This window comes from Penaeus chinensis, chromosome 24, assembly GCF_019202785.1.
Source record: "Penaeus chinensis breed Huanghai No. 1 chromosome 24, ASM1920278v2, whole genome shotgun sequence".
Taxonomy (NCBI): Eukaryota; Metazoa; Arthropoda; class Malacostraca; order Decapoda; family Penaeidae; genus Penaeus; species Penaeus chinensis.
Genome location: NC_061842.1, coordinates 26,087,994 through 26,100,493, shown reverse-complemented (window position 1 = coordinate 26,100,493; position 12,500 = coordinate 26,087,994). Strand labels below are relative to the sequence as shown.

The 12,500-nt window shown below is 53.9% G+C and overlaps 1 protein-coding gene across 1 annotated transcript in view; it reads right to left on the bottom strand.

Annotated features, from left to right (window-relative positions):
* The window catches only part of LOC125038380 (neurogenic locus Notch protein-like), a 156,352-nt gene that overhangs the window by 4,518 nt on the left and 139,334 nt on the right, over positions 1–12,500 (bottom strand). Inside the window, exons 7-9 of the mRNA XM_047631882.1 lie at positions 12,086–12,297; positions 11,719–11,849; positions 1–3,463 (exon numbers count right to left, since the gene is read on the bottom strand). The exon at positions 1–3,463 is cut by the window's left edge and continues 783 nt beyond it. Of these exons, the coding sequence (XP_047487838.1) occupies positions 1–3,463; positions 11,719–11,849; positions 12,086–12,297 (3,806 nt within the window). The remainder of the gene's footprint in view (positions 3,464–11,718; positions 11,850–12,085; positions 12,298–12,500) is intronic.

Below are 12,500 nucleotides of genomic sequence, written 5' to 3'. Positions count from 1 at the left end.
GCCAAGAAATTCGCAACATCTTTGACGCTGTCGAAGCACTGGTCTCCCTTCGTGCATCGGCGGTTGTCGATCTCGAAGTACACGAGCAGCCCCTGAATACCATCCTGGTCGTACGGGTAGATCATCTCCTGCTCGGACTGGTCTCTCATGATTACTAGATGGACACCCAGGAACCGGCTCAGATTCCTGATGAAGGCCTTCTTGGCAGAGTGGAAGTCTGAATTGCTGGCCTCCACCACCAGCTGGAGCTGGCCGTTCATGATGTTGGGGGGCTCCTTCTCGCAGTCTAGGCCGTCCCAGCCGCACTCGGCGACGTTGCAGCCCTGGTCGCAGTGGCCGTTCTCGTAGTTGGTGGCGCAGTAGGCGTCGTATATTGGGTTGCACGTTCCGACAGGTTTGCGGCAGTCCAAGCCATCGAAGAGACAGGCTGCGTTGTTGCATTCTGGGTTGCAAATTCCGTCGCCGAATACATGCCAGCAATTTATGTCGGCGTCGCAGAACGCCCATGGGTTGCGCCCGTACGAGCACTCGTAGCCGTCGTAGTCGCAGGCGAAAGAGCTACACTCGGGGTCACAGCGCAGGTTGTTCTTCTTCTCTTGGCACTTGTGCATGCGGCACATCTCGCGCTCCAGAGTCAGGTTGGTGGGGACGTCGTGGCCAATCCCGCCGTTGAACGTGGGGTCGCTTACCTCGCACCTTTTCCCGTTCCAGCGCGGCGGGCAGTGGCACTCGAAGTAGGTCACCCGGTCCAGGCAATTGCCTCCGTGTGTGCAGGGGTTGGAGGAGCAGGGGTACTCCTTGGGCACGCACTCGATCCCCTTCTCGTAGGGCCGACACACCTCGCCGGGCCCGCACTGGTGGTGGTCACAATCGTCTGTCGGGAACTCGCACGACTTCCCGATGAAGCCGTCCATGCAGTGGCACGAGTAGCCTTCCTCGGTGTTGCTGCACACGCCGCCATTCTGGCACGGAGACTCAGCGCAGAAGTCCCGCTTGCTCTCGCAGTGCCGCCCCATGAACCCTAGCCGGCAGTTGCACAGGTAGTCGTTGACCAACTGCACGCAGTCTGCTGTCCCCTCCTTGTAGCAGGGGAAGGATAAGCACTCGTTCACGTCGCCCTCGCATCGGGCGCCGACATACCCCGGCTTGCACCTGCACTCGAAGCCGCCCACCTTGTCCACGCAGGTGCCTCCGTTGTGGCAGGCGCCCTCGTAGCATTCGCTGATGTTGATTTCGCAGAGCTTGCCCAGAGTGCCGTGCGGGCAGGAGCACTGGAAGCCGTTGATCTGGTCGTGGCAGACGCCTCCGTTCTGGCACGGGTTGTTGGGCTTGCAGTCGTCGATGTTGTACTCGCAGTTGGGCCCCTGGAACCCCGGGCGGCACGCGCATGAGTACGAGCCGATGTGGTCGTTGCAAGTGGCTCCGTTCATGCAGGGCTGAGAGTCGCACTCCTTGATCTCGTGCTGGCAGTAAGAACCAGTGTAGCCGGTGCGGCAGTCACACTTGTGCGTGTTGCCTCTATCGTGACAGATGCCGCCGTGCAGACACAGCTGCGAGACTCCGACTCCTTTGCTGGCTGCAGCCGTTTCACAGGACACCATGGCCACGTCGCAGAGGGGGCCCGTCCACCCTGGAGGGCATTTGCACTCGAAGCGATTGAGCTTCTGCGTGCAGACGCCGTTGTTGAAGCAGGGGGAGCTCGAGCACCAATCCATCACCCGCTCACAGCGCTGGCCGGTGTACCCGTACAGGCAGTGGCACGTGAAGAAGCCCACGTGGTCGTTGCACGTGCCTCCGTTCTCGCACGGGTTCGAGTGGCACTCGTTGATCCGGTGCTGGCAGTGGGAGCCCGTGAAGCCTGCCACGCACTCACACGTGTAGTTGTTGATTCCGTCAATGCAGCTGCCGTTGTTCATGCAGGAGGTCTCCGTGCAGTCTTCGTCGTTGATCTCACAGTTAGTGCCCGAGAAGCCGAGCGGGCACGTGCACGTGTACGAGTTGACGTAGTCGTTGCAGGTGGCCCCATTCTGGCACGGGTTGGAGTTGCACTCATTGAGGTCGTGCTGGCAGTTGGTGCCGCCGAAGCCGTCGACGCACAGGCAGGTGTAGGTGCCGATGCCGTCGAGGCAGGTGCCGCCGTTGCGACACGGGTGCAGGGCGCAGTCGTTGGTGTTGATGGTGCACTCGCGCCCCTCGTAGCCGTTGGCACACAGGCAGGAGTACGAGCCGTTCGTGTTGAGGCAGCTGGCGCCGTTCTTGCACGGGGACGGGGACATGGTGCACTCGTTGATGTCCTCGTCGCAGAGGCGGCCGGTGTAGCCCAGCTCGCACTCGCACGTGAAGTCCAGGAAGTTGGCGGTGGGCGTGCAGCGGGCGCCGTGGCGGCACTTGTTGGGGCTGCAGGGGTCCATGCGCACCTCGCAGTTCCTCCCGGTGTGCGGCAACTCGCACACGCACTTGTACGAGTTGACCAGGTCGATGCAAGTGCCGCCGTTCTTGCAGGGGCGGCTCAGGCAGTCGTCGATGTTGATCTCGCAGTTGCGGCCAGAGTAGCCGGGGGGACACGAGCAGGTGTACGCGTTGAGCGCGTCCCTGCAGGTGCCGCCGTGCTGGCACGGGTTGGACTGGCACTCGTCGATCTCCTGCTCGCAGCGGTGGCCCGTGTAGCCCGGGGGGCACTTGCAGTTGAAGCGGTTGACGTCATCGTAGCAGGAGCCGCCGTTGAGGCAGGGGTCGCTGGCGCACTCGTTCACGTTGGAGAGGCAGCGGGCGTCGAAGTAGCCCGACGGGCACTGGCACCGGAAGCCGTTAACCTCGTCGATGCACACGCCGCCGTTGGCGCACGGCTGCGACAGGCAGTCGTCGATGTTGGTCTCGCAGAAGCGGCCCGTGTAGCCGGGCTCGCACTCGCACCAGTACTCGTTGATGCCGTCCTTGCACTTGGCGCCGTTGCGGCACGGGTTGCTGAAGCACTCGTTGATGTTGAATTCGCAGTTGATGCCTGCCGTGCCCTCGGGGCAGATGCACCGGTAGCTGTTGATGAGGTTCTTGCAGGTGCCCCCGTGCTGGCACGGCGTGGACGCGCACTCGTCGATCTCCGTCTGGCACAGCAGGCCCGTGTAGCCGGCGTGGCACATGCACGTGAACGAGTTGTTGCCGTCCAAGCACGAGCCGTGCCGGCACGGCGACGAGAGGCAGTCGTCGATATTGGTCTCGCAGTTGGTGCCCGTGAAGCCCGGGCTGCAGCGGCAGCTATAGCCGGCCACGCGGTCAACGCAGGTGCCTCCGTGCTGGCACGGCTGCGAGGCGCAGTCGTCGATGTTGATGTGGCACTGGCGACCCGTGTAGCCCCGGATGCAGCTGCAGCGGTACTCGTTGATCAGGTCGCTGCAGATGCCGTGGTTCTTGCACGGCCGCGACGCGCACTCGTCCACGTCGATCTCGCAGTGCTGCCCAGTGTACCCTGGAGAGGCGGGGAAACGTCAGTAAACATCTCGCGAAGGAACAAACGGAAGATAGGGCTAGACACATTCTATTCAAATAATATTAGTAGTAATGACTAATAATTACTAATTGTCGATATTCATACTGATATTACTACTACTGCTAATTATTATTATCATAATTACAGTAATAACAATGATGATAATTAATAACAATAATAATAATAATAATAATAATAATAATAATAATAATAATAATAATAATAATAATAACAACAACAGCCACAACAACAACATAATAACAAAACCAAAGGCCAAATATCAGCAAGCGACCCCCCCCCCCCCTGCAAGTGAGTTCCCTCGCGAGCCTTCCCTGCACATCTTCACGCCAAATGTTTGCGCCGACTCGCCTGGCGCTGAAGGTAAACCATTCGAAAAGAGCATAATGGTGTCCTTCGCATGGCTGTGATGTTTTCCTTTGTGTCGACAGTGAAGGTGTTTTTGATTTTCATCCAACGTCCATTTATTTCATTCAAAAAACAAGAAAAAATCATAGAACGTTCATTTATTTATTTGTTTTACTCACAGAACGTTCATTTATCATTTATTTTTATTCTTGTATGGTTCAAGATGGTAATTAACTTGGCTGTAAAATGTATTTCCGTAGTTCGATTTTTAATATATAACCTCAATGCGAAAGGGAAATCGCCATGGCAACCCCTCTTCCATAAACGCATTCCTACAACGCGGATGAAACACAAAATATATAAAAGAACTGAGAAAAGGGAGAAGAGAAAATGAAAAGAGAAGAGCAAAGGGAGAAGAAAAAATGAAAAGAGTAGAGCAAAGGGAGAAGAGAAAATGAAAAGAGAAGAGAATAGGAAGAAGAGAAAAAGAAAAGAGAAGAGAAAAAGATACGACGAAGAAAAAGAGGGAGAAAAGGTCTTCGCCGAAAGAAGCCGCGCTCAGGGCAGCGGCCATAAGGTCGAGAGCGCCGCGGGTCAGCAGGGGCAAAAGGGCCTTATGCGGCGCGGGTCCCTGGGCCGGGGTCGCGTGGCTTGGGAAAGTGTGGCCGCCGGCGGGAGACAGATGCCACGGCGGCCCGAGTCAGCCTCATCACATGCCCGGGGACGGAGGGAGGGAAGGAGAGAGGGAAGGAGAGAAGGAAGGAAGGCGGGAGGAGGGGAGGGAAGGCAGGAGGAGGGGAGGGAAGGCAGGAGGAGGGGAGGGAAGGCGGCAGGAGGGGAGGGAAGGCGGGAGGAAGGGAGGGAAGGTGGGAGGAGGGGAGGGGAGAGAGGGAGGGCGGGAAGGCAGGAAGAAGGGACGGAGGGAAGAGAGGTGGGAGGGAGGAAGGATGGAAGGATGGAGGGGGGGGGGGAGGGAATGAGGGGAGGAAAGAGAGGGAGGGAGGGAGAGGAGGGGAGGGAAAAGGGGCGGGAATGAGGGAGGAAAGAAGGAAAGAAGGAGGGAGGGAGGGAGGCAGCAGCCCGCGCCGATCTCTCGACTCTCCCTCTCCTCTTCTCGCCTCGATTTCCGTCAGTTTCCATGTGTCTGTCTTTCTGTCTTTCTGTCTATATACAATAGCCGAGTCAGGAAATAAAAAGCGGGAACCCACACCTTTTTTTCCTTCCCCACTATTTAACAAAGTACCCCCTAGCCCTATCGATGCCACAAGTCCTAGAGAAAAAAAAAAAAAAGTCTATCTATCTATCTATCTATCTATCTATTATAACTCTATAACGAAATATATCAGCAACGTCCCCCCCCCCCATGCCCACGCACAGCCGCCCCTCTCGCCCCCCTTTCTGCCAGCCCTCCTTCCCTACGAGTGTGAACAAAGGATTCCTGCCGATATGCCACCTGATGCCCACCACGGGTTGCCGGGTATCGCCACGCCGCCCAATTCCTCCTTCTCTACAACCCCCCCCCCCCCCTCTTACACACACCCGACAGACCGACCGACCGACTTCACAACTCCGCCGATCTGGAAGGAGACCGCGCCGACGCCGACCATAACGTTCACCGGGCTATAACGAAGGAGATGGGAAGAGGCCTTGTTTCTGAAAAGGAGGGGGGAGGAGGGAGGGGGAAGGAGGGACGGAGAAAGGGAGAGGGAGAAAGGGAGGGGGAAGGGGAGGGAGGGGGAAGGAGGGAGGGAGAAGGGGAGGAAAGGAAAGGAAAGGAGAGAGAAAGAGTAGAAGGGGGGGGGGGGGGTACGAACGGGGAAAAGGAAGAATAGGAGGAAAGAGATGAAAGGCAGAGGAAAATGAGGGGAGGAAGAGGAGCAGAGGAGAATGGGAGAAAACCTAACCGATACGAAAGGAGAGGTAGACGGAAAGAGGGAGAAAAAACGCCCACACTTCCTCCCTGTTGCTCCCTTCCCCTTCCCTCCCTTCCCTTTCTCCTCCTCGTCTCCCCTCCCCTTCTCTTCCTTCCCCTTCCTCTCCCCTACGTGCCCCTCCTCTTCCCTTCCTTCCTTCCCCTTCCCCTTCACCTACCAAGTCATCCTTTCCCCTTCCCCTTCCCCTTCCCCTTCCCCTTTCTCTTCCCTTCCGTACCCGGCCATCCTTTTTCCTCTCTCCCTTTCCTCTCTCCTCTTCCTTACCCCTGTCCCTCCCGTACTCGACCCATCTCTTCCTTTCCTTTCTTCCTTCCTTCCTTCCCACCCCTTCCCCTTCCCCTTCCCCTTCCCCTTCTCCCCGACGCGCCCCGAAACCACCATGCACAGGTTAGGTCATGCACAACAACTGGCAGATTTAATTAACGCAGACTGCAATAAAACTGAATGCGTGTGTGATGGGGAGGGGGAGTAGACGATCGAAGAAATGCAATCTGATTAACGAGAATTACACAATCGGCGATTAAAAGGCATAAAGGGAAAGAAAGAAAATGAGAAGGAAGAGAGGAAGGGAAAAGAAGACTTTCCAATTCGCCCAATGCAACGAAAAAAAAAAGAAGCAAAAAAAACACCCAAACCAGACTTCGCTTCTTAAACTCCACTCTTTTACGTTGTATTAAAGCGTTGTTGTTGTTGTTGAAGCAGTCAAGTCTAGCAAGTCTGCAACTCGTAACACGCTGCCAAAGCCCTGGCCATGACTGCAAATGCAACTGCAACTCGCCCATGAAAACTACCACCCCGGGGGCAGCCAACGGTAAAACCATCTCATGGCTGGCATAACAAACCAAAGGCACCTCCGCTCCTCGCCTCCGCGTTATGTGCGCTCACACGAGTCCGAGGGAGAGGGAGAGAGGGAGAGAGGGAGAGAGGGAGAGGGGGAGAGAGAGAGGGAGAGGGGGAGGGAGAGGGAGAGGGAGAGGGAGAGGGAGAGGGAGAGGGAGAGGGAGAGGGAGAGGGAGAGGGAGAGGGAGAGGGAGAGAGAGAGAGAGAGAGAGAGAGACAAAGAGGGGGGGGGGGGGCGAAGCCGAGATGATGCTCAGACGAAGGAAGGTCTTCAGTGCCCGCGCCGGACTTGTGGCACCGAATGCATGTCGGGGAGCGTCAGGAGGGAGAAAAAGAGAGAAGGGAGGAAGGAGGAAAGAAGGGAGGAAGGAGGAAAGAAGGGAGGAAGGAGGAAAGAAGGGAGGAAGGAGGAAAGAAGGGAGTGAGTGAGTGAGTGAGTGAGTGAGTGAGTGAGTGAGTGAGTGAGTGTACGTCTAAGTGCGCATAAAGAGCAGGTACACATAAATGAAACCCAAGATACAACCACTAAAACAAAAACAAAACAGAAGAGAAGAAAACGAAAGACGAAATACTGAGAGAGAGAGAGAGAGAGAGAGAGAGAGAGAGAGAGAGAGAGAGAGAGAGAGAGAGAGAGAGAGAGAGATAAAGAGAGAGAGAGAGATAAAGAGAGAGAGAGAGATAAAGAGAGAGAGAGAGATAAAGAGAGAGAGAGAGATAAAGAGAGAGAGAGAGATAAAGAGAGAGAGAGAGATAAAGAGAAAGAGAAAGAGAAAGAGAAAGAGAGAGAGAGAGAGACGGCAAGGTTTCCCCCTACGAGAAAAAAAAAAAAAAAAAAACACGCACAAACAAAAATACAAACATAAGTAAAGTAGCGGTCGGCTTTGCATGCATCAGGCGGATGGGTGAACAACCTGTTTATTAAACGAGCTCGTCCGCGTCATCCAAAAGCTTTGGGGGGGGGGGGGGGGGGCAAGGCGGACGGAGGAAGAGGAGGGAGAGGAGGGGGAGGGAGGGAGGGAGGGACGGAGGAAGAGGAGGGAGGGAGGGAGGGAGGGAGGGACGGAGGGAGGGACGGAGGAAGAGGAGGGAGGGAGGGAGGGAGGGAGGGAGGGAGGGAGGGAGGGAGGGAGGGAGGGAGGGAGGGTGGTAGGAAGAGGAAGGGGATGGGGAGGTGGAGGGGGAGGAGGGGGAGGGTGGTAGGAAGAGAAGGGGGAGGGGAAGGGGGAGGAGAAGTAGGAAGAAGAGGGAGAGGGAAAGGGTGGTAGAGGGAGAGGGAGAGGGAGAGGGAGAGGAAGAGGAGGAGGAAGAGAGGAGTAGGCGAAATAGAAGAATGAAGAGAGAAAGAGGAGAGGAGATAAGAGGAGAGAAGAAGGCATGAAGATGCTAACCAGCAAGAGCCGACGGAAACCCGGTCCATTGGCATGCACGTCTCGACACACGCTATGCAAATGACACACAAATGCATGAATTGAAACTGTCCTTTGAGTGAGTGAGTGAGAGGGAGGGGGAGGATGAGAGGGAGAGGGAGAGGGGGAGGGTGAGAGGGAGGGTGAGAGGGAGAGGGAGAGAAGGAAGGGAGAGGGGGAGGGAGAGGGGGAGGGAGAGGGGGGGAGGGAGAAATGGGAGGGAGGGAGAGATGGGAGGGAGGGAGAGAAGGGGAGGGGGAGGGAGAGAGACAGAGAAGGGTAAGCAATTAAGGGGGGGGGGAAATAAAGAGAAAAGAGAGGGGGGGAAAAGAATGAAAGAAAACAAAACGGATAAAGAAAGTGGGGGGAGTGAAAGACGAAGGGGGGAGGGATAGAGAAGATGAGGACGAGAAGAGCTGAAGGGATGGGGGTGGGGATGAGGGGGGGGGGGATAGGGAGTACACTGAGAACCATGTGACTTGCCACTGTGCGTATGCATGTGAGAAAACTATATAAACAAGGCTCGTCTGGAGTGCCCTAAAGACGGTGATGCTACGGCGAGGTATGCGAGGAAGACAGGAAGACAGACAGACAGACAGACAGACAGATAAGACAGCCAGACAGATAAGACAGCCAGCCAGACAGACAAGACATACCGAGATAAGACAGCCAGACAGACAGACAAGACATACCGAGATAAGACAGCCAGACAGACAGACAAGACATAGCGAGATAAAACAGACAAACTAGACAGACAGATAGACTAGGTAAAGAAATGAGATGTGTGCATATATGTGTGTGTGTATGATTGAATGAGTGAGTGAGTTTGTGGGTGAGTGAGTGGGTGAGTGAGTGAGTGAGTGGGTGAGTGAGTGAGTGAGTGAGTGAGTGAGTGAGTGAGTGAGTGAGTGAGTGAGTGAGTGAGTGAGTGAGTGAGTGAGTGAGTGAGTGAGTGGGTGGGTGGGTGGGTGAGTGAGAGAACGAGAGAAAGAGAGAAAGAGAACGAGAGAGAGAGAACGAGAGAGAACGAGAGAAAGAGAGAGAGAGAACGAGAGAGAGAGAGAACGAGAGAAAGAGAGAGAGAGAACGAGAGAGAGAACGAGAGAGAGAACGAGAGAAAGAGAAAGAGAAAGAGAAAGAGAGAAAGAGAGAAAGAGAAGGAGAGAAAGATTACATCATCCCCATTAGGCATTTAACGAAGACGGAGGGAAGTAGGTGATATTGTCATCACGGAACAGGAGGAAGACGACAACAAAGAAGGAGAAAAGGGGAATAAGAAGATTGCCGAGGAAATTGCACACGACATGAGAACAGCCAACGAAAGAGAACAAAGAATATTATAACTTGCAAGAAGGATGAGAAATAATGCATTATGACAGAAAGAACCGGAAAGGCAAAGAAAAGAGAAAGAGAGAATAAGAGAAAGAGAGAATAAGAGAAAGAGAGAGAAAGAGAGAAAGAGAGAAAGAGAGAAAGAGAGAAAGAGAGAGAGAGTGAGTGAGAGAGAGAGAGAGAGAGAGAGAGAGAGAGAGAGAGAGAGAGAGAGAGAGAGAGAGAGAGAGAGAGAGAGAGAGAGAGAGAGAGAGAGAGATAAAGTACATGAAAAAAGTGAGAGGAGAGAAAGATAAATAAATAAAAAGGAGAAACGAAAAAAAAAAAAAAACGAGAAAAGGACATAAAGAAAAGGGGGAAAATATATAACATAAAAACAGAGAAAGAGAAATAAATAAATAGGAGAAACGTAAAAAAAAGAGAAAAGGACAGAAAAAGAACGAAGGAAAAGAGGGAAAATATACAACATAAAAACAACCACCAGCAATTGATCTCCCTTTTCTTCCAAGGAGCGAGCCGCGGAAGTCACAGCAGCATGGCGGGAGGACTCGAGTCATGAGCCGAACCCCGACAACACACGTCATGCAGTAACAGCCACTCAAGAAGCATGACCCAACCCTATCACACACGCAATAACAAGTAGCGACCCCCCCCCCACCACCACCATAATCCCCTCCCTTTCCTCCCCCTCCCCCATAATACCCTCCCTTTCCTCCCCCTCCCCTTCTCCCTCTCTCTCCGAAAACCGTAGAAATATAGTGAGCGATTTTCGATTTACTAGTACATACGAGAGATCACACTTGCACTCTCCCTTCCCCCCTTCTTCTCCCCTCTCCTTCAGCCTCTCCCCCCTCCCCCCCTCGGACCTCCCTGCTCCCAAGTAACAGCAGCTGTGAGTGAGTGACTGCCCCTCCCCCCCCTTCCCCTGCAATTGGAAGTCCTTCTTAAAATGGCCCCTTCCAGCGAGTCAATTCAATGCCCGTAACACCAATTATCTCTCGTCCATTAAGAATCGCACGATTGCGTACCCCCCTCCCTCCCTCCCTCCCTCCCTCCCTCCCTCCTCCCCATCCATCCTTCCTCCCTTCCACTCTTCTCCCCCCCCACCCCCTGTCTGTGCCCCCCCCCTCCTCCCTCGGTTCCCTCACGTCATAAGTTCAAGCTGACTCAGGGTTATTTTTCTATACGATATGCTTTAGATGATGATGATGATGATGGAGCCTCTCAGTTCCCGCGAATTCTTCTTTTTTCTTCTTCCTCTTAAGAAAAAAAAAAAACATTATTTTTATACAAACACTCGAGATACTCGGATTTCTAGCGGGAGAATATCTGTATCAATGGCAAGAGAATACTACATTAAACCCCTCACTATGGCAACGTGGCCAATTTAGTCAATTACGGCCACTGAAGCATCCCTTGGTAACCTTTGGCCTCGAAAAGTGACCAATCATATTTCACGTCCCTGTAAACACGCATTAAGATTGGTCGTCTCTGTGCTCGCGGTTGGATCCTTTCAGAGCACCCGCGGCCGCCAGCCAATCGCAATAGAGAGCCCGTGCAGTGGCGCTTCTCATTGGCTGGCTGGCAGCGGAGCGTGAGTAAAGCGGCGGGTAATTGGCTAGGCCCGAGGCGGCTGCGAAGAGGATGTGGGTTGGAGGCTGGGAAGGGTTACCGCCTCACTACAGCCACTCCGCTTTGCCGAGCCACCTGCCTGCGCTTATGTAAGACCGCGCGTTCACCTCTCCGACATCGGCGGTATGCAGAAGCCTATGGAAATTGATGCAGCGCGAGAGAGACCCTGCGCCGCGCGGATACAGATGGCCCGCCCAGTTGGCTCGAGCGGACCTCGGGGTCCAGGGGGCAACGGCGAGGAATTTTCATTAAGGATCCAGGGGAAAAAAAAAAAACATGGCGTCGCTGGCTTCCATGACAGGGTCTCCTACACGACACAGACCGTGACCAACCGTTCCCGACGACCGTGCAACACATACCTGTTAGCACTCAACTCCCTGTCGGGCCATTTAATGACGATGACACGTCACTCGACCGATCGACGACCTATCGCACAAGTGAATGCAATCGAATCGGACATCAGAAGGCTGCAATTCGGCTTTATTTGTCTCCCGCGCAATTCGGACTGTCAACCCGACCCGACCTCTCTAACAGAGGAAGAAAGGCCAGGAAAACTGTACATTCACTTAACGCAAACATACGAAAAATACACCTCTTTCTTCCTCCCTCCCTCTACCGCATCCCTGCCCCTTTTTTCCCCTTTCCCCCATCCCCTCTCTCTCTCCCCCTCCCTCCCTCGCTCTGCAGCTATCCTCAACCCATAGAATCCACATCAAAGACTCACCAGGCATGCAGACGCAGCGGAAGGCGCCGCGCTCGTCCAGACAAGTGCCCTGGTTGTGGCACGGGTTGCTCTCGCATTCGTTGATGTTGATCTCGCACCGCGGCCCCGTGAAGCCCTTCGAGCAGTCACACCTGTGGGGGGAAGGGACACGTTAGGAGCCTTGGATTGTCAAGGAAAAGGAAGAATTGTTTTAGCTGTTTCATGGCCTTCATTTCGTTTATATTTTGCCTTTACAAAGAGTCGATGGATTTTATTTTTCGTTACTTCTAAACAGACAAAAAAACTCTCGAAAAAAAACTACACAAAAAAACTACACACAATATCTACACTACAATACGTTCTAAAACAAGACCAGCGTTCCACGAACCTAAACGATCCCGGTGTGTTGACGCAGGTGCCATTGTGCTCGCACGGGAGGCCCTCCTGGCACTCGTCGATGTCCTGCGTGCAGTCGACGCCCTTGTAGCCGGGCGGGCATGTGCAGATGTAGCCTCCGTCGATGGGTGAGGTGTCGCACATGGAGCCGGGGTGGCACGGGCTGCTGGCACACGCGTCGTCCAGGTGGCACAGCAAGCCAGTCTGTCAAGGAACGCACCAAGGAATAAGTAAAAAAATGTCGTTTTATGGATACTGTCTAAGTACCGAGGTGGTAAGAGTATCATCATGAAAATCCGAACCACGAATGTTTTCCGGAGTTATAAATACAACTAAAAAGAAAAACAACAGAACCCCCCACCAAAAAAAAATAAAAATAAAATAAATAAATAAACAAACAACCAAAT